Raw genomic sequence first — 22,034 nt, 5'->3', positions numbered from 1 at the left:
ACATTTACTTACATCTACAGCTACCTACAAATGTACAACTGATTATTTTCACAAATGTGTCCTGGTAATCTCATACTTGAGTTTATCGCAATTAATGTATAATCATGTATGAACCATTTTGCGTATGATGAGGTACATATCATTATTATGTTAGGACATTTAATGAACACTAGCTTATCTTAGTAACATTTGAGCTGTTTTGATATTTTGTGGGAAAATAAAGATTGTCGATGTTAACATTTCCCTCAGAGGGTATACACTTTTGAGTTTTGACTGGTTACAGATACGAAGGGTGTGATCTATGCATTAGGCAGTATCAAGCATAAGCACAGTCTAATATTCTACACAACTACTGATGTATACTAATGGTGCTGACTGATCTGAAAATGGAGCCACCCGATCGAGCAAGTATTTTGGAAATCATATTTCCCGGGAGCAACATTTTAGTCGCTATTTCAAACAAGGAAGCAGATTTTAACACCCATGTTCATTTGTGTATAGTATTCAAAACTAGTTTGCATAAACTGATTAACACAATATCAGTGGAAAAATGTATTTAAAGCCCTTCAAATAACGAACATGAACGGAATCCATAGCCCTTGAAAAGATTTACTATGCATATTATGTGAAGATATCAATAACTTCCATGTAAAGAATATCCAACTATGGGACACTGGATATCGTGTAACTGGTGCATCTGTTCATTACAAAAATATTTCATATAATTCTCATTCCAGCCTGATATACAGTAAACAGTTGTTTATAACACAATTGCCTTCAATATGCAAGTGTTGTCAGAGTTATGAAGGCTGGTTTGAAGTCTGATAATACATTGGCAATTCTCATGTTATGTTAAGCACAAGTAACGACTTGCATCAAATAGAAATGTGTGCAACAATATAGTCCATGTTAACATCCCGCCACTATATCCGAACATTTTCTGGCTTCAGGCAACGTCAGAAGAACCACGTATTCATGAGAACTACCAGTACGTTGTTCTTCCGAAGCTGCTTGAAGCCAATCTCGCTTTCGCTTGTAAATGTTAGGATGTAGTTGCCTGAAATTCACATGGAATATATTGACACACAAAAATAAAAACGAGCATTTTCTATCGCGTTAAATCTATGTTACAATACCACATCTAGCGTTGAAATTTTGACTATTGCTATAAGAAACATTGATTTTGTATGTGTTAACTTTATTTTTTGAAATATTGTATGAAATATTAATTGATTTTAATGGGCTTTTGAAAATTCAAAATCTTAATTAAGACTAGTTTGGTTAAATGCAGCTTAAAGGTTTGTTTTTGTTATATTTTTAGTTTTAACAGACCCTATAAAACAATTTTCTTTCTTGTAACATAAGTTAACAGTGGTACGAGCAATGGGTATTTTGCAAGGCGACATTGCAGAATACCAATAACATTGTAGCACTGACAACCAAATCTAACAAAGCTTTCATTACATAGGCAACATGAAAGCGAATTTATTGATTGAACCTTACACTGTACAACACATTTAGAAATGTCCAAAATGTTCCCTAAAGAGCTTTAAGAAATGGTAGGTTATATATGGTAAAAAAAGAAGAAATACAACTTGTCTTTAGTTGCTCAAGCATAACTATTCAAAGTGTTTCCAATCAGTGTAGTACGAACAACCAATTTCAGTGAACAAGCATTACTCGAACAAGTACATACATGGTAAATATTATTTAATGTACTTTTTTAACATACAAAAGATACAACATAAAATACATGTAAATCTTTATGCCATTTGCATAGAACTAAATATAACTTAATTAAGCATAATACACATAGCAAACCATAAAATATAAATGACCAATGCTTTGGGAAAACCAGCCTTTATGCATGTGCATAAAGTTTCATCCAAATCAGCCTGGGCAATCTGCAAAGGATTATCAGGGACAGCTCCTCCTTCCAACACTTTATGCACATGCAATTAACTCACTTTTCCTAAGGAAAGCTCAAATAAAAAACGTTTAAGAAGAAATATGCCTACAAGGTCCTATTTTACTAAATGTACAAATGACATCGATTTATGAAAATGAATTGCTTTAATCAGGGCTTTTTCTCAAAATTTTTTGGAATTTGACGTATACTCATGACAATTGGGGCAATGCATTACTGTTTGATTAATAACATTTAAATTATATTGATAAAACAGTAAATTATAATAATAAACTTATCAATAAAATGGATAATAACATCTTTAAAATTATAAACACGTAACAGCTCTATTTCCAAACATCTGAAAGTCAAGCCATCAATCAGGATTTTTTGGACTGGATTTTGGAAAAAAGAAATGTTTTGCCATTGGGATTAAGATCGAATAAAGGCTATAAAATCAGTCCTCAACAAGAGATGTGTTTGTCAGAAACACAATGCCCCCTATTGCGTCGCTTTGAAATAAAATTTCAATATATCATTTGGCAGGTTAAGAAATTATCTCCCTTTTAAAGCTTATTACTTCCCTTGGATTGTATTTTTTTACTTTTGACCTTGAAGGATGACCTTGACCTTAAAATTTGTTTTAGATTATATCCTTTTAAAAAATATTACTTCCTTTTTGAAAATGATCTGTACCTGCCAAATGATATAAAATAGAAATTATCTTCTTTTAAAGCTTGTTACTTCCCTTGGATTTTGTTTTTTGACCTTTGACCTTATTGGATGACCTTGACCTTTCACCACTCAAAATGTGCAGCTTCATGAGATACACATGCATGCCAAATATGAAATTGCTATCTTCAATATTGCAAAAGTTATGGCCAATGTTAAAGTTTTCGGACGGACGGACAGACAGTTCAAATGCTATATGCCACCCTACCGGGGGCATAAAAATCAGCCCTGTTCATGTTTTTTCATAAAAAGACAAGAGCAAAGTGTTCAAAAACAGTTTTGTGTGTGTGTGTCTTTTCCAAATGATTGACTTAAACATTCCAATTTATTAAGTAAATGTATGCATTTTATTAACATTCTACACGTACGGTTATTTCAGACTGTGTCAGCAGCAATCTAGACCAGCTGTTATGTATTTCAATGACATTTCTTTCCTTTTACATACATGTATTTTATGTCTTTTATACCAAAATTTAAAAAAATGTGGTGGTAAAGCAATGATACCAGTAACTTTGGACCAAAATTGAATAAAAAAATGATTACATATACATATATAAATATATTACACTATATCATTCTTTAGTATAATACATTGATTACTATCAATAAAACACATCAGTTTTAGTAAACCATAACCAAGCTAATTAAGTTCTTTAGATGCCAGATATAAAAAACTTCAAAGTTTATATTACAGAAACTGATTATAAGTACAAAGTAATAATATAATATTGGCAATAATGTTTCAAGTATAGTGTGATAAGAACATGTAGCTGTATTACAATGTACCATAAAACAGAACACATTGCATTAGAACGTGGAAATAAATTTTTAAAACATGTTCGTTATCGAAATAATTTTTAAAACATAGCAAACTACTCTTTTGCTCATGCAATAAAATAAGCCATTTACATCATTACATGTTATGCACAATCAACATCAAATCATCAATAACACAAATATTACTGGTACAAGGGTGGTATTGATTGCACAAGATTGCACAGAACTGATTCAGACTACGGCATCAGATAAAGTCTACATGTACATGTATTTGCACATGGCTTTAGTTTTTCATTGATTTTCATCCAGTAAAGAAATTGCAAATTACAAGTTCACAAATGTATGTACAATAACTGACATCCACTTATATTCAACACAGCAACACTGAAGCAAACTATAATTGTTTAAACATGAACAGAATTTTGTTGACAATTCAGTATAGTTTTTTCTCATTTAGTATCAGTAAAAGCAATGCATTTACTGATTAAATAATATAAATACCGAATGGAATTTTACTGTTATTAACAATAAAATTAATTAAATAAACAGAGTTAATGGATCATTCCCATTTTTTCAATTCCTTAATAAGTATGAATTAAAAGACTGTTATACGAGTTTACACAGGTTATTATGCATCTTTAACAGATATTCAACAACAACTGTATCATACTACTGTATGTACATAACAATAACCAGGTGGATCTACACCACATGTTCACAATCTGCTCATGTTATTTCATCATCACTTTCGGATTTACCTACAAAAACTTACATGTATTTTAATCAGCAAAGCCATTTTTCTTCCCCGGTGGTATCAAATGATCTGGCAACTCGTTAGGCAAATCGTGGCCCTCCATTTTTATGTTAATAAGGTGGTTAGCGAGTGCCCATTCGTCCTCATCCAACATTCCATCGCGGTCCACGTCTGCCAATTTCCAGATCTTTCCAAGGACAGAGTTTGGCAATTTTGATTTGACCATCTCGGCTTTAGCAGCGGCGCCGGAGATTTTACCATTGACTGGATTCAGTTTTGTGAAAACTTCATCGTACTTGTATTTATCATTATTCACTATCCACTCGTGTTCGCCCTTGCCTGCGTCAGCCCCTTCCCCGCGCCCATACCCAAACGGGCTCTCATTGTAGGCCTCAAAGGCCCCGCCCTCCACATGGAGTGGCTTGTTTTCATTGGTTCGGTTCTGGTCCTCTAGAGGAATCATCTCCATCAGCTTTGCTATGTCTGTTGAGAGCATAGTGTCGACTGTTGAGATCAGTTTTGACTTGAGCTCGTGGAACTTTGTGAAGTCATGATCTTGCAGCTGCTCCTGCATCCTCTGAAGGTTCGGAAAATCCCCGCGGGAAATCCCATGCTCTCGCTCAAGTGTCGAGTAAATGGTGCCAAGCTGTTTGATCAGTTCTTTCTTTTTGGAGTCTTTCCCAAACATGGCTGGCATCTCTTTCTTCAGTGAACTGATGATGTAGGCGTGAACCTGAAACAGAGATGGCATATAAACATTTACTGTTTTGTATCTAAATAATTAACTATGTTTTACCCTGTGCTTTCTGTTGCCTCTCATATTGACTCTTTGGCTGTCATTTTAAGAAATGTTTATGCTCTTCATTTTTACATAAAATAATGGAAAAGTTATGAGGATAAGAAAGTTTTCTATAATCAATTCATTTTACTATAATAAGTATTTAGCATACTAACTTCTATAATTATAAGTTTTCGGGCACCAAATTTTCGGGAACCCCTGCCAAAATAATTATTTTTGCAACTTAATTTTCGGACAAACGAGTTTTCATCCGTATTAAATGACTCTTAATTTTCTGACAATTTATTTTACAAGGCTATTTAACCAGAATTCTTTCCTATTGCGCTTATCTAGTGACACTTCAATCATGCGATTTTACAACCAGATTAAGGTCATAAAACCTGGCAGATGAATGCCTTAAGGCAATCAGGGACCTGTATAAACCTTCTTTGTATACTTGTAGGTCCTTGAGGCTATGGACCATCACATTTGTGTTATTGGGTAAATAAATATCTATACAAGGGCTGTTTGTAAAACATGCATGCCCCCCATATGGGCTGTCAGTTGTAGTGGCAGCCATTGTGTGAATACGTTTGTTGTCACTGTGACCTTCACTTTTGACCTAGTGACCTGAAAATCAATAGGGGTCATCTGCTAGTCACGATCAATGTACCTATGAAGTTCCATGATCCTAGGCCTAAGCATTCTTGAGTTATCATCCAGAAACCATTTTACTATTTCGAGTCACTGTGACATTTACCTTTGACCTACTGACCTGAAAATCAATAGGGGTCATCTGCCAGTCATGATCAATGTACCAATTAAGTTTCATGATCCTAGGCCTAAGCATTTTTGAGTTACATGTATCATCCGGAAACCATTTTACTATTTTGAGTCACTGTGACCTTGACCTAGTGACCTGAAAATCAATAGGGGTCATCTGCCACTCATTATCAATGTACCTATGAAGTTTCATGATCCTAGGCCTAATCGTTCTTGATTTATCATCCGGAAACCATCTAGTTGACGGACCGACGGACAAACCGACTGACCGACATGTGCAAAACAATATACCCCCTCTTCTTCAAAGGGGGGCATAATAATACACGTAATAGACAATGGTTTCATTCAAAAGCTTGAAATGGAACATATATAAAGCAAGTTATACTGTTCAGCATGGCATTTTTGAAGAACTTAAATTATTATCCATTGAAATAATTGACGCTTCACACATTGCATACCCGAATCCAATGGTGACTTGTCAATACAATGTTTTTAGAATGTCTCTTAATGTAATTATTGAACACCTGTGTTTTTTGTCTCTAAATTTTGGGGCACCTGAATTATTTTTATTTATTAATTGTATGTACATTCTCAGACACACAAAAAATAAAATATTTGTAAGTGTCCAAAAGTCATCTCTCAAATTAAGGTATAGGTGTCGAGATTAATTAAATCAGGTGATGTGAGGTTGCTGGGTGTTCAATCATGGTACACAAGCTTTTTAGTAAGTAGTATATATGTTGGACAAATGCATAATTTGGGGTTAACCATGAATTTGAACCTTTGAGGGTGAGTTAGGAGTGTTCATGGATAACATCAATGCAAGTATCTAAGATTTGTAACAAGCCATTTTGATCTGAGATGACATGAATCATTTTGAGTTAACTAAAAAATTGAAACTTCTGACAATATCCAAAATAAGGTCTATCCCAAGGTCAAAATGAGGTCCAGTGAGAGTGTGTTGAGAATGCTTAACTTACTAGTAATCATGATAACAATGCTTTGTACATGTAGCAAGCAGTATTGATGTCATAGAAATGTTTCATCTAGGTTTAACCCCACAGACTTACAGACCACAGACTTACAGACTTAAACAAGAGCGCCAATGGCGTTAAAAGCATAGGTGCAAGATACAGGGAAGAATGGCGTCACGTGGTATAATGTAGTTCGATATCGCCATCCGCGAATTTCTCAAATCAATAATTTCAAACAATTACCGACTATTTAAATAGATAATCTTTCCATTTACGTCAGTGTTTGAAACGCTTATGAAAAATAATTACCCAAGCCTTTCAAAATTTAAGCACGGACAGATCTGTATCGAACTATTGTTTTCACAAATGAAAATAGACGCTACCCTATTCGTCTGCGTCAAGAATTTGTCGTAAAACTTGTGGTAAGCGTTAGATGCAGACGTGCACAACAGATTGAGTTCTGAATACAGATTTCTGAATGCAGATTTTTATAGAAACTCCTCACAGCAGTTACTTCCCTTGCTTCGCCCGGTCAGTAACTTCTAGTATAAGGGAGGCCACTGCGTAGGAGATTGAGATTTATAGTGCAGATAGAATTGTTTTACGAACGAAATTTGTTTTAGGTTTTAAGAAGATTTTTTGACATTAAACGGTCTTAGAAAAATTCACTAAAAACGGTGTCAGCAATATTCTTGGAAGAAAACGTTAGAAAAACGTTTCCAAAAAAAAATTGTAAGAATGACCATATACTAAATTAAAAAGATATTTCGTCTGATTTTTGATCAGGTAAGGCTTCATAAAGGGCAACCGAACGATGTGGATTTTCGAAATGTGGTATATACCATAAGCATAGGTGCGTAAACGCACCTATGCTAAAAATGGGAGTTTGGGAGGGGGATGGTACATGTAACTTCCTATATACAGGTGTATAGGGGTGTGCAGAAAATATGGGGGGTGTTTTTCGACTAAAATTATAAATATGGGTATGGTTTTGAGCATCTCAGTATAGATATGGGTATTGAAATGAGAAATTTGCTTGAATATACATGTAAATGCATATAGATTTGAAAGTATCAGTATGAAAGTGGGTATGATAAATTTCATTCTTGTATGTAAATGGGTATCAAAAATATATGAAATTTACAAATTAACATATAAAAGCAAATTCAACAAGACTATTGTCAAGCAATATATGTCCCCTACCGGCTCAACCATTGTCAGAAATTCCACCATTGTCAGATTATTTTTTTTATTTGATGCCATAGCAACCAGAATTTTTGACATAGTAACAATATGAAATGACATGCATAATGTCCATATTGCCATCTACCATGTTTCAAGTTTCATGAAAAAATATGAAGAACTTTTGAGGTTATCGCAGGATCCAGAAAACACCATTTTCAGCAGTATTTCTTGTCTATTTGTTGCCATAGCAACCAGAATTTTTGACGTAGGAACACAATGAAATGACGTGCATAATGTCCATATTGCCATCTATCCATGTTTCAAGTTTCATAAAAAAAATATTAAGAACTTTTAAAGTTATCGCAGGATCCAGAAAAGTGTGACAGAAAGACCCACAGAGCAAAAACCATAAGTCGCCTCCAGTGAAACCAGTAGGGGACTATAAACATACTGTATTGATATGATAGAGATTAAAATTCAAGTAGGAAATGTGTTCACTTTATCAAATTCTAGAATTGGAATGGGTCCAGTTTATCGAAAATCTTGTATTGAAATGGGTCCACTTTCTCAATGGTATCGTATACAAATGTGTCTGCTTTTTAACAAAAACTTGTATCAAAATGGGTCTACTTTATCAGAGTTCCGGTATAAACATGGGTCACATTTCAGAAGTCTTAGTGGGACACCCCTACCCTAAAATTTGGGAAGTTCCCCCCCCCCCCCCCAGGGTATTGCCCTCAGCCTAGTACCAGTAATTACAGCCTTTTCACCCATTAATTAATCATATTGGTATATCTAATTAGAAGGACATCATTTCAAAATGGTACTCTGCTGATTCAAAGTCACATTGCCTTAAGGATAAAGATAATACAGATGGGACTGCATACCTAGTAATTATTGTTTGATCATGAACAGTTAGTTCTGTATATTTATAGAATAATGACTCACAGTAGCAGTGTTTCAAAACTGATAACATTCAAACCTGCATAAAACTTAAACTGCTATCTAAACAACTCAAATGCATGAACATTAGACATTGTAGAATTCATGTATCATGGCCATGTATTGCCAAGTCACGTTACATTTATGAATTCATACTAGTCATTGAAAAGCCATTTAAGAGATAGAAATCTTGGACTAATTCCAAAAGATATTGAAAACAACAACCACCAAATTAAGTGTGCTAAAAATGTAAATAAAGTAATATTAAACATGTGCTATAAATCCAGTTTGTTACATGTATAACCATAATAGAAATAAATAATGAAGTCATCCGACATTTTACCATGTTTTATCAAAAGGCCACTCTGCATCACACCACCATATAAATTAATACAACTAGTAAAGCCTGGTACACAATCTAGTCTTGCCTCTGCTTTATGTTAATATATTTGTAAGACTCCTCAGGTTCTATTCTATACATAAAACACAATCCACTATTGACTGTCAATTATTACTAAGTATTGTAGTGGAGTTGTAATGCAAGCCAATACAGAAGTACCAGTTTCCACTACAAAGGATTAACAGTACTTGTGTATTTAAAAGATCCTATCTTATATTTATATAAACTTTAGCCAGCAAAAACTTAAATTTGGAATATTAAAACTGGTAATAAGAAATAATAAGTGCAAGTTTTAATGAAAATTAGCATGAAAACAACTTCTCGCTATAAATACAAAATATTTTATACTGATTCATAAACAATAGGATTATAATGTTCAATTTTAATAGACATGTCACCATTGCAAACTTTAAATACGAAAACAATACAATAAAATACTAAGATCTAATTTCACAATTTTGAAGCCTGGGCTTTATTGAGTTCAAACATGGTGAATCACTGATCAAGACATTGAATTTAATTTACAGTGCTTTGATCCAAATACCCTGTATGAGTCTGTTTAAACTGCCTCATTCTGCTTGAAGCCTAGTACAGTGCTTTATAAATTATAATTTATACTGGTTACACTGTCCTAATCCAGTCCATTGCACAGTATATAACAAAATGAGATACATGTACATGTATAAGTCCATGTTAAAAAGAAATACATGTACCAGAACAGTGCATGTATATAGTTTTAATGAAGTGTTTAGTTTCAGTGGGGAAAGTGAGAATAAATGTCACAGGCATTTACCTAGCAACTGAAAACAAAATATAAATTAGAAAGATAGATACATGAATGAATTCTCACTATGAACTATTGTCATTCATCCTACAAATTGTGGTTTTAACAGAAATGGCCTATGCAATATAAAGCTTTACTGCAGAACTTTAGTGTATTTATAATAGAAACAAGAAATATCTTTAAAAAAGATATACGGCGTTGATTGTGGTCGATGTTTATGAACGATCAAAAGTTATCTCTATGAGATAAAAAGCAGCGGATGCCTTTTTCTGCGCAGTTCTTAGCTACATCACAAGCAAATCAATAACGGGGTGTTGCGCCAGATTTCGTGGCTTATTTTGCTTTATGTGATATTATTACTCAGATATGTATATTTACAGAATAGAAAAACACAAGAAACATGAAAATAAACGAGTGCATATAGGTCAGCCGGCAATACTCGAATCTTATTTAATTGCATAATTATAGTATAGTGAATTATTGTGCTCATGCTTAATAAACTGGTCTAAATGGATAAATATTTCTAATTAATTTTATCAAAATTGGTCCTTATCATGCAAATGTTGAAAACATATTAAAAATCGATGATTGACATACCACAATAATATCGCCGAATATCTTTATTTAGTATCTTTTTGATCAAAACAGACTTCAAGTGCACAAAGTTTACGAGACGGCGTTTATATAAAGATTTCTGCAACTGACCGCAAGCTGACCTTGATACCCTGCGGATTGGAATGCAATGCATTAAAGTTAGGTAACAATTCTGCTGCTGAAACGACGGCTTGTTTACGCCAACTGTACACGACCAAGGCAACAGCTGTGCCTAAAATATTGATATATCGACAAAGCGACTAAACGAACTATTTACTCCATCAGACAAAAATAGCATAGATTCCAATTTTTTCCTTCAATGTCATGAAAAGATCGCAACCCCTTCTGCGAACTCCGGTGATGAACTGTATATAAACTCTGACTTTCACACACTGGCCACGAATTGACCCGAAACCTCGCGGGTTAAAATGCAATGCAAGTAAGTACTAAATATGAGAATATAGCCTTTAGTATAAACGCTTTTGCGCTGGTAATTCTCTGAAAATAAAAGGTGAACGCACAAACTGTATTTATGTCGAAAATTGATTGTAAAACTGTTCTATCTATTGAGCCTTTTCATTAGAGATAAAATTGTTTCATGCAGTAAAACAGTGTTACAAAGACGCGGATATGTTTCCAATGTTCTGGTGTTATACTTAAATCAGCCAATGGAATAAATGAAGTGTATTCATTCGTACCTAGCCGCGGTAAATTTTATTTGAATATTATTGGACACTTACAAAGGTCAAGTCAGGGTGAAAAGCTGGCTTAATACAGCTTACGCCGAAAAAACATTCAGCAACAAGTAAAAGTTTTAACAACTAATTAAATAATAAATTTAAGTGTAAAACTTTTTATTTAAGTGTAAAAGGCGTTAATAATTAATGTATAACCCCCCCCCACACGTGGCACATAATAAATCTAAAGGTACTGGAGTTTCTAAGTCTCTGATGTTATAAGATAGTTATGTCATACTTTAAAGGGACCTGTTCACATATGTTTAATGCTTTAAATTTATATGTGTAAACAACGAAACTAAATAGCTTAATTATAATAAAAACAATATAGTATTTAAGAAAAAAATATCCCAACTAGGCTCAAACAAATGACCTTTGGATAAACAAGATGCGTTTGTGAAACACAATGTCCCCCTATATGATGTTTGACCTTGTAGGATGACCTTGACCTTGTGAAGGATGACCTTGACCTTGACCTTTCACCACTCAAAATGTGCAGCTCCATGAGATACACATGCATGCCAAATATCAAGTTGCTATCTTCAATATTGCAAAAGTATTCATAAAATAAGCGATTTGGGCCACATATATTTGACCTCTGACCTTCAAGGATGACCTTGACCTCGACCTTTCACCACTCAAAATGTGCAGCTCCATGAGATGTACATGCATACCAAATATCAAGTTGCTATCTTCAATATTGCAAAAGTATTTTTAAAATAAGCGATTTGGGCCACATATATTTGACCTCTGACCTTGAGGATGACCTTGACCTTTCACCACTCAAAATGTGCAGCTCCATGAGATACACATGCATGCCAAATATCATGTTGCTATCTTCAATATTGCAAAAGTATTCATAAAATGAGCGATTTTGGCCACATATATTTGACCTCTGACCTTGAAGAATGACCTTGACCTTGACCTTTCACCACTCAAAATGTGCAGCTTCATGAGATACACATGCATGCCAAATATGAAGTTGCTGTCTTCAATATAGCAAAAGTTATTGCAAAATGTTAAAGTTGGCGCAAACAGACAGACAGACCAACAGACCAACAGACAGGGCAAAAACAATATGTCCCCCCCCTACTATAGTGGGGGACATAAAAAGTTATCTCAAACATCTACATGTACTCGGCTATACAGGTTGTTAAATGACATAATACATTGTATACTTCATACAAGCAAACCTCGTATTGTAACATATACATGTAGTAACAATACAACAGAAAAAATTCAAAATGTTCAATCGTGTTCAATGTGCAACGCTTTACAATTTCATCAATTTCTCATGATGATTAATCATTATGACTTTTTCAATACGAGTCTATGTCATTTGTGTTAATTTGATATATCGTTAGTTTTTTTCATATTTTGCATCTGAGCCCAGGTTTTTTTTCCTCTTTTTGGGAAGATAGCCCATGGCTTTGGAATTGGGAATATTATCGTCATTTTCATGTAATTGGGAAAATAAATTCATTAGCCTTTTTATTCCTAACGAAAATCCACAGATTAGGGAAATACTAAATTTGATATAACTCTTTTAATCATTCAAATTAAAAGAACAAAATCATATAATACTTTGTTAGATGTACAATGTAACTGAATTACAATTGAGATAAAATATGCATTTAGACACTTCTCTCTTTTATTTTTTTGGAAATTGGGAATTTTTTGCCACATTTTGGGAAAAAAGTATACTTTTTGTGATTGGGAACATAGCCGAATTTCGGCTATAAAATCGGGCCAAAAAAAAACCTGGAGCCAAAAACAAATTTAAACAATCATTTCAACAATCTGTGAGCAAGTCCCTCTTACACACTGATTATCTGCATTTCAAAGAAACAAATAATTTTGTGTTGCACTTAACTATTAAAGTTTTATTCTGTTCATATCATATGATTATCTGTAGCATTATTCTATTTCAGCGGAGTTATAATTCAGAATGTTCGATCTTAGTGCCCAGATTTTAATCTATGTCCCGGAATAAATAATTGCATCAATGTAAAAGTTTATAATTATGTAGAATGTTAGAAATTAAAGAAAACAAGAAACCGTCAGAGACGGGTGATGCTCCCCAAAGTTTTTTTGTCACAATATTGCACTATATATTCAGATAAAAGGAAACGTCTTAAGGGCACAGTAGTTGGGGGGACAAGAATACTTTATATAAAAAATTTAAGGGCCATAACTCAGTGAAAAATCATCCAACCAGAACCCGATGATAATATGCACATCTCCTCTTGGTAGTGAAGCTTCCTATAAAGTTTAATTGAATTCCGGTCATTAGTTGCTGAGAAATAGTCGGACAAGAATTGCACTATATGTACAGTTAATGGAAAATTTCAAAGGGCCATAACTCTGTGAAAAATCATCCGACCAGAACCCGCTGATAATATGCACATCTCTTCTTGGTAGTGAAGCTTCCCATAAAGTTTAATTGAATTCCGGTCATTAGTTGCTGAGAAATAGCCCGGACAAAAATTGTGCACGGACGGACACACGGACGGACGGACAGACTAAGCGGCGACTATGTGCTCCCCCAAAAATTTTTGGGGGAGCATAAAAAAATGCATTCCTGAACTAGTATTTTTAATAATATTTTCATCATAGTTTTAACAAGCATTATACAAGCTGTTTTGTAGGTTTGAGCACTAACATTTTTGGAAAAACATACTGATTGGACATACATGTGTATACTGATGCGTATTCATAAAACTGAGAACTTTATATGATTACCAAATAAAAGTTGTACAACTTCCAGGCATATAAAATGAATAACTTAAATTTACACTTTTAGTACGAACAATACAACTGTCAGTGTTAATTATTGTGGAGTATCAGGTTAAAGTTACAACTAGAAATGGCGCGGCAGAGGCCGACGCGTATCCCCACGCCGAATGTTTGACCTAGGTGTGCCCCAGGGTTGGTAATGGGGCCATGCATAGCTGAGATTGACCGTATTGTCATAAGAGAAGTTCATCATCAATTAGAAGTGAATTGGTGTAGAAATGAAGAAGTTATAGTAAAAGGCAATTTTGGGTGGGTGTGACATATGTGGGCAGGGCGCCCCAGGGTTGGTAATTGTGCCATGCATAGTTGAGATTGACCGTATTGTCATAAGAGAAGTTCAGTATCAATTTGAAGTGAATCGGTGTAGAAATGAAGAAATTATAGTAAAAGGCAATTTTGGGCGGGTGTGGTCTATGTGGGCGGGGCCCCAGGGTTGGTAATGGGGCCATGCATAGTTGAGATTGACCGTATTGTCATAAGAGAGGTTCAGTATCAATTTGAAGTGAATCGGTGTAGAAATGAAGAAATTATAGTAAAAGGCAATTTTGGGTGGGTGTGGTCTATGTGGGCGGGGCGAACCAGGGTTGGTAATGGGGCCATGCATAGTTGAGATTGACTGTATTGTCATAAGAGAAGTTCAATATCAATTTGAAGTGAATCTGTGTGGAAATGAAGAAATTATAGTAAAGGCAATTTTGGGTGGGTGTGGTCTATGTGGGCGGGGCCCCAGGGTTGGTTATGGGGCCATGCATAGTTGAGATTGACCCTAATGTCATAAGAGAAGTTCAGTATCAATTTGAAGTGAATCCGTGTAGAAATGAAAAAGTTATAGTAAATGGAATTTTTTGGTGGGTGTGGCCTATGTGGGCGGGCGCCCCAGGGTTGGGATTGGGGCCATGCATAGTTGAGATTGACCCTTAATGTCATAACAAAAGTTCAGTATCAATTTGAAGTGAATCCGTGTAGAAATGAAAAAATTATAGTAAATGGAAATTTTTGGTGGGTGTGGCCTATGTGGGCGGGGCGCCCCAGGGTTGGGAATGGGGCCATGCATGGTTGAGATTGACCGTATTGTCATAAGAGAGGTCCAGTATCAATTTGAAGTGAATCGGTGTAGAAATAAAGAAGTAAATGTAAAATAACCTAAAAAAATGAGTGATAATTTCTGACGCGGCCCCACCCCAACCGCTATAACTTTTGACCCAGGGGTCAGATCAAAATTCCAAATAGTGCAGGGTCGCGCATATGCTCATAGCTACCATGTGTGTAAGTTTCAAGGTTCTAGTGCTTTTAGTGTAGGAGGAGATAGTGGCCAGGACGGACGGACAGACAGATGGACGGACGGCGGAGATAACCACAATATCCCCACCTTTTTTTCAAAAAGCGTGGGGATAAAAATCCTACGTAATGAAGAAATCACTTTTTTACAATCTCAATAAGATGAAAATGGTGAATGGTTAAAACTCAATACTCGATAATTATTCACATTATCATGTTAATGTGGTAATTATTATTGTTTGTTCTAACTGTTCTTATGCCAATATGGTAAATATTCAGCGGTTTTCCTGTATATAAAGTTTGTAGCGGAAAAAAATAATTCCAAATCTGATTATTTGATCATTATATCCAATTTGATGTACAAAAAAATGAAATAAGAGAAAAAATCAATTTTAAAGGAAAACTTTGGTAAGTTGCTTACCAAATGGACATGACATGCATGTGTCATGTTGAGTGTGAACATTTATGGCAGAGAGACAATAAAAGTTCATAAGTTATAAATATTAAAAGTCAAACAATACAAATTGCATTACCAGAAGTACATTAAATTTTGTAAGATTGGATGAGCTCAAATGAATTTTTTTCACATACATAAAAATAGAATAAATATGGACAATCATCAGTCAGGGCAAAAAAAAACCTTCGCAATGGGCCTCTATTTCTTCCCCTTTACCAAAAAGGCCCTTTCCCCTACAGAAATTTCTTTAAAATCATGCATTTTTCTCTAAATTTCCAATCTACAGTAGTCAGCATTTTTCATTCCCCAAAGCCAGAAAATTGTGCCTTTTTTTCCCCGAAAAAAAAGCTGTGGCCCTTTCCCCAAAGTTGGTGTTTTGACCCTGTCAGTAACATGTACAAGGTTGTGCAAAACAAAATGGCAGAAATCATTATCATCAGCAAATCGTCAAAATCTTACAGGAAAGCATTAAACTATTAAATCCGATAACAAAAAAGAAATTAGTTATCACATTATGTTTTTCATGGAATCATTTATTGTGTCTTAAGTTGCTTATAGTACTTAATGTAAAGCACAGTTGCAAATCTCTCTGTCTCTCTCTGTCTCTCTGCCTGCCTGCCCACCCGCCCTCCCTCCCTCCCTTCCTCCCCCCTCCCTCCCTCCCTCCCAGCACTCGTGGGCAGCCAATATCTGCAGTAAAATCATGCACACGACGAATGACGTAATTTCCCTGAACCCTTTTACCACTTAGATACGTATTTTTATGCATTTAAGGGGAGATAGTGGCCAGGACTATAGTGGCCTGAGGACGGACAGACAGACGGAAAGCAGAGATAACCACAATATCCCCACGCTTTTCTTACTTGATTCAAGTTTTAAAGGCTTCATTTCCATCCCTTAGTTACTGATGAGCAGCAAACAGCATAAAACCTGAACAGCCTACAAGTTACTCGCAGGCTGTTCTGGTTTTATGCTGTTTGCACATAGCAATTTTCACATTCATGCCTCTATGGGGGAAAGGGTTAAGTGTATGATTTTGTTACAGTTTGTTATCCCCACGCTTTTTGAAAAGCGTGGGGATATTGTGGTCATCTTCGCCGTCTGTCCGGTTGTCCGTCCGTCCTGGCCACTATCTACTCCTACACTATTAGCACTAGAACCTTGAAACTTACACACATGGTACATGTAGCTATGAGCATATGAGCTACCCTGCACTATTTGGAATTTTGATCTGACCCCTGGGTCAAAAGTTATGGGGGTTGGGGTGGGGCCGCGTCAGAGATTTTTACTCATTTTTTTAGGTTATTTTACTATAATTTCTTCATTTCTACACCTATTGTCTTCAAATTGATACTGAACCTCTCTTATGACAATACAGTCAATCTCAACTATGTATGGCCCCATTACCAATCCTGGGGCGCCCCGCCCACATTGGCCACGCCCACCCAAAATTGCATTTTACTATAATTTCTTCATTTCTACACAAATTCACTTCTAATTGATACTGAACTTCTCTTATGACAATATGGTCAATCTCAACTATGCATGGCCCCATTACCAACCCAGGGACGCCCCTGGGTCAAACATGCGGCGTGGGGATACGCGTCGGGCTCTGTCGCGCCATTTCTAGTTGGCTATGTTTTCTACCAGACCCATCGGTACCTATGTTGTACATCTCAACGATGAAATCTCTGCAAGTTACTTAGAAAACTGATAGTGGCAACCGTATGTAATCCTCCTGGAAATTGTGCATTTCATGCATAATATGGTCACAACATAGATTATATTGGACTCGTTTTAACAAATCATTGTTTAATTAATTACACACGGCTATAAATGTTTTGTTGAATTCTTAAATAAGCATATTTACATTTGTAATCCGAAACACGCTATCAAATGTTAATGTTAACGCTATTTAAATAAATGCTAGCTTTAAATAAAAAGCGCTTCATGTATACCGTAGGTTTCCACGTATAGCGCGCACCCGTGTATAGCGCGCAGGCTGTTTTTTAAATGCAAAAATGGAGAAAAAAAATATTTAAAGACAATTAAACCACCAAATCGGACTGAAAATGGCCGCCATTTTACTATTGCACAATCCAATAATCCGGGGCATTGGAAAGCTTAATCAAGCATTCAAAATAGGAAGCGTCATTATGATTAGGAGCATGGGTTGCATAGCACTATACTTTTCTGACAATTTTGTAATTTTCTAGCAAAAGATTAACAGTCCACATGCATTTCGTGAAAAACATGAGAAAATAAGAATAGTGTACATCGTGTGATTTTTCCTCGGGGAAAGCATGGGCATTACCGGTAAATTTGAATGTCGCATGGGAGACGGGGATACAGTTGTTGAGGTACACCACTGTTCAACATTCAATATTTATACACACAAAATGCATTTGCATATCTTCACGTTCTCAAGTGTCAATTAGTGTCTCAAATGTCAATTAGCGTCTTAACAAGTCGTGGCACATATTACTCAATAACATCTGCCAATTACGAAGTGAAAAATGACCTCCTTTCACACCTACCGTTACCCGCAAAAAAAACTCGTTCGCACCTACCCATGCCTGCTCTCCGGAATGTCGACAACAATCCCCATGGAAATTCATCAATAAAGAAGTGTAAAAACACAAACAAAGAAATGTCCGCAAGTTTATTCAATCACATTTATTTTTGACCAAAACTTCTTCTACCGCATCCATATCTACCAGTAGCGACTTCTTGTTGTTTCGACAATGGCCCCTCAGTCTGTACGATTATAGGGTGGTAGTTTTCTGGAAAAAAACATGGCGGCCATTTTTATTATTTACGATTACACAACATATTTTTTACCAATTTAGCAGCCAGGATAGCGTTGTATCAATGTATAGCGCGCACCAGCTTTTTAATTTGAATTTTGGAGGCAAAACACTGCGCACTATACGTGGAAACCTACGGTAGTGTGTTTCTTTGTTTCCATAAAAAGCGCACAAAAATATGCTGACATGTACAACATCTAGTGTTGGTATATTTATTGTTGTATAAAATCGAAAACAGCACATCAGGCGATAACACCTGTCCAGTGGGAAAACTCCAATTCCGATTGGACATTAATTTGTCAAATCTTTAAATATGTCATGTAGTCACACATGCTTAAATTAATTTCTTTCAAAATAAATCAAATGTTTGTGTTTATGAAATTCTTGAGCACTTTTATCCTCAATATATTTACCAGAATTTGCTTTTTAAAATGGAATACCGGTATACAGGATAATCTGGCAATGAATAGCGATGGGAAAAAAGTAAGCATGCAGTAATTGAGTCTGGTTGATATGGTTGTAATGTATTGGAGAATCAATTGAGTAGGGATTATGAGCAACTAAGCTTGAAAGGGTAAAAACAATTTAAAACATGATGCTATTAATAACTTTATAGCTGGGGTTTTCTTGAATAGTCATAACTCTCCAAATAACCCCAAAAATAAATATTTTAAAAAAAATGTACGTATGGTGAGGCCCAGCTGCCCTCCAAAACTAACCCCTAACGGCACCGGGGCTCCGAGTCTGAACAAAATCCTGCGGTAAGCACTGAAACATGACTCTTTCAAATCTATGCAGCCAAAAGAAGTTGAATTTACAAAATGCTTGATTGATATGAAATTATGTACATAAAAAAAGCATCAGATTGATTTACAGTTTATCGAATTCAATGCTACTAATTTTGCCAAAAACAACACGTATTATATTTGTAACAATACCATTCTCAAAGTGGCAGGGCTCTCTCTTGCCACCAAGGGAACCCACCCACACCCCCCTTGAGGGGGAATTTTGCGTTGTTTTGGGCGAAAAGGGGAATTTTAGAAGATCTTTTCACCAACCATTCAACACCTAAATTTGCTATATTTTAATGTGATTTAAATAAATATACATTTAATCAAAGGTTAGTAGCACGGTACCAGCTGGCAAAATAGGTATACAATTTAAAAAAAAAAAATTGGAGGGGGAATTTTTAGCTGAAAAAGGGGAAAAAAGTATATTTTTTTCATGGGGGGAAGCCAAAAAGTGCAAAACGAGGGCCCTGAGTGGCGAGTTGAAATGCTGATAACAGTGTTTTTTTCACAAATAGGGGAATGGTGGCGGGGCCCGTCCAAAGGGGAAAAACGCGTCGTTTTTTATGAAAAAGGGAAAATTAAAAATTCACTTTTTTATATGTTATGAAATTTATTATATGAATACATATGTATGTATGAATGTTATATTCACAGCTGAATTTCTCTGTCCTTTTTCTAAAATATATCCCAATGATTTTTTCAACATTAGTTTCAGACAGTTTAGCCTTCATGCACACTCTCAGTTTTCCTAGCCATTTTGAGTCTAATTGGGACTTTCTAATCGATAAAATGGCAAATTTAAGCATTTTTTTATCAATAAAATGGACCAAATTGGAATGTTTTTATCATCAAATATTGACACAATATATGCAGATACATAAGGCCTTTTCCTGGCCATTTTGGGAAAAGCATGAAATTCATATGAAAAGTACACTGATTTGGGAAATACTAATTTAATGTAACTCTTTATAATAATTCAAAATCATATTATATTATTAATTTGTTATATACTTTGTTAGTTGTTATGAAATAAATATTTATTATAAGTTCTTTCTAAAAAAAAAAAAAAAAATTTTTTTTTTTTTAATTCTGGAGGGGATTTTTTCTACAAAATCGGGGAAAAATATATACTCTTTTTTGAGGGGAAGGGGGCCGAATATCGGCCCCGAAATTGCCATAAAAAACACTGGATAAATATTATTAATGTGCATACCTTAGCCAATCTGGCTCGTTTTATCAGATCATTCAATTTCCGCAACGTAGCATTTCGTGGCAAAGACTGGAGATCTGCAAACAAATCCTTTTCTTCCAGTTCAAACAATTTCCTATTCATGTCAAACTGCAGTGGGTGATCCCAAAATGATCCAATGTACACCCTTGCAACTTCAGGTGTGTTAAGAACCTTTCCTAGTGACCACATTAAGGCACCATACACTCGCATTAACTGTTGATGGTCAACACCATCAGCTTTGTTTAAAACAATCCGTATTTTATCATCATAACCTTTAATTGCATCGATTGCCCGACGGAATTCATCTGAAATATCAAGTTTATGAGCGTCAAATAGTAGGATGATTCTATCCACTCTTTCAGCAAACCATTCTAAAACTCCTGGGAAATCATAACCACGATCCACGCGTTGTTTCTCACCAGCCAATATGCCAGGGGTATCAACAATCGTAATACTATCAAGAACAGGATTGTTAAGAAGTGAACACTGGAATCTATTTAGAAAGGCGTTTCCAAATTTGGTCAATGGTTTGAATTGCTTTTGCGAATCAACGACTGCTGCATTGCCTGGAATGACCCCCTCTTGTTCTCCAGTCATAACCGCAATGAAGCGATCAGTTGTCGGTTCTGGGCCAATACGGAGTCCAGGAAAGTCAGATTCCAATAGATATCGAATGAATGTGGTCTTGCCTGTGGAATACTGTCCTATGAGTAATATCATAGGCTTGGCATCAAAATCTGGGTCGTCCAGTTTGGGTGAATGAAATTCATGAAATTTGTAGGCTTCTTCCAATGGGAGTAGCTTGGTTCTGTATATTTTCTTTAAACCCTCGGCGACATTTTTAAAAACCTCCGGGTCTTTCTTTTTGTCGTTATCTGAAAACCACTTCATCCTGGTAATTCGTATAATGACAATTAAATCCTGAGATAAAGAGGACACGATAGTCAATTTGACAGTTTATGGGTGTTCCACGACAGCCGGAAATGGTCATTCGCGCATGTGCATTGCTTACATTTGGAATGACTCGGCTCTGTTCAAATAGGCAGCCTTACACCAAATATTTCGGAGATACATTATACCGTTGCGTACACACCTTTACTGTACTAACGCAACGACACAAAGATCTATAAATACAAAGTATATTGATAAATGTTTGAGTGACGCTGCCCGTAATTAATAGTTCGGTTTATTTATTTGCATAATCAGCCATAGATTTTTTGGCGAAATACAATCATATAATAAATATGGATATTCGCAGTGAGGTAGTATGTAGATAACTGACGCTCGATTGGTCATTGTCGGCTCGGGTACTACTTACGTGTACTCCG

The 22,034-nt window shown here is 35.4% G+C and overlaps 1 protein-coding gene across 2 annotated transcripts; it reads right to left on the bottom strand.

The window, feature by feature from the left end:
* Positions 1-539: 539 nt before the first annotated feature.
* Positions 540-21,710, bottom strand: LOC127873386 (EH domain-containing protein 3-like). 2 transcript variants are annotated; one of them, XM_052417239.1, is made up of 3 exons: positions 20,689-21,710; positions 4,188-4,902; positions 540-1,057 (listed from the first exon to the last, which is right to left on the bottom strand). In XM_052417239.1, exons 1-2 carry the CDS (start codon positions 21,595-21,597, stop codon positions 4,195-4,197), a joined length of 1,617 nt encoding a protein of 538 aa, XP_052273199.1. In that variant the 5' UTR covers positions 21,598-21,710; the 3' UTR covers positions 540-1,057; positions 4,188-4,194. The 2 variants fall into 2 exon arrangements, with proteins under 2 accessions (XP_052273199.1, XP_052273198.1); XM_052417238.1 differs by lacking the exon at positions 540-1,057 and having other exon boundaries at positions 1,694-4,902; positions 20,689-21,709.
* Positions 21,711-22,034: the final 324 nt, after the last annotated feature.

Source organism: Dreissena polymorpha, chromosome 3 (assembly GCF_020536995.1).
Source record: "Dreissena polymorpha isolate Duluth1 chromosome 3, UMN_Dpol_1.0, whole genome shotgun sequence".
NCBI classification, from domain to species: domain Eukaryota; kingdom Metazoa; phylum Mollusca; class Bivalvia; order Myida; family Dreissenidae; genus Dreissena; species Dreissena polymorpha.
This window is presented reverse-complemented; position numbering and strand designations above follow the sequence as displayed.

What these genes read in the sequence shown, in the direction of transcription:
- LOC127873386 (XM_052417239.1), bottom strand. Translation starts at nt 21,597, where the DNA reads ATGAAGTGGTTTTCAGATAACGACAAAAAGAAAGACCCGGAGGTTTTT. An exon ending in AACGAGCCAGATTGGCTAAG is followed by an intron (nt 4,903 to 20,688) that starts GTATGCACATTA and finishes TCTCTGTTTCAG; the next exon opens with GTTCACGCCTACATCATCAG.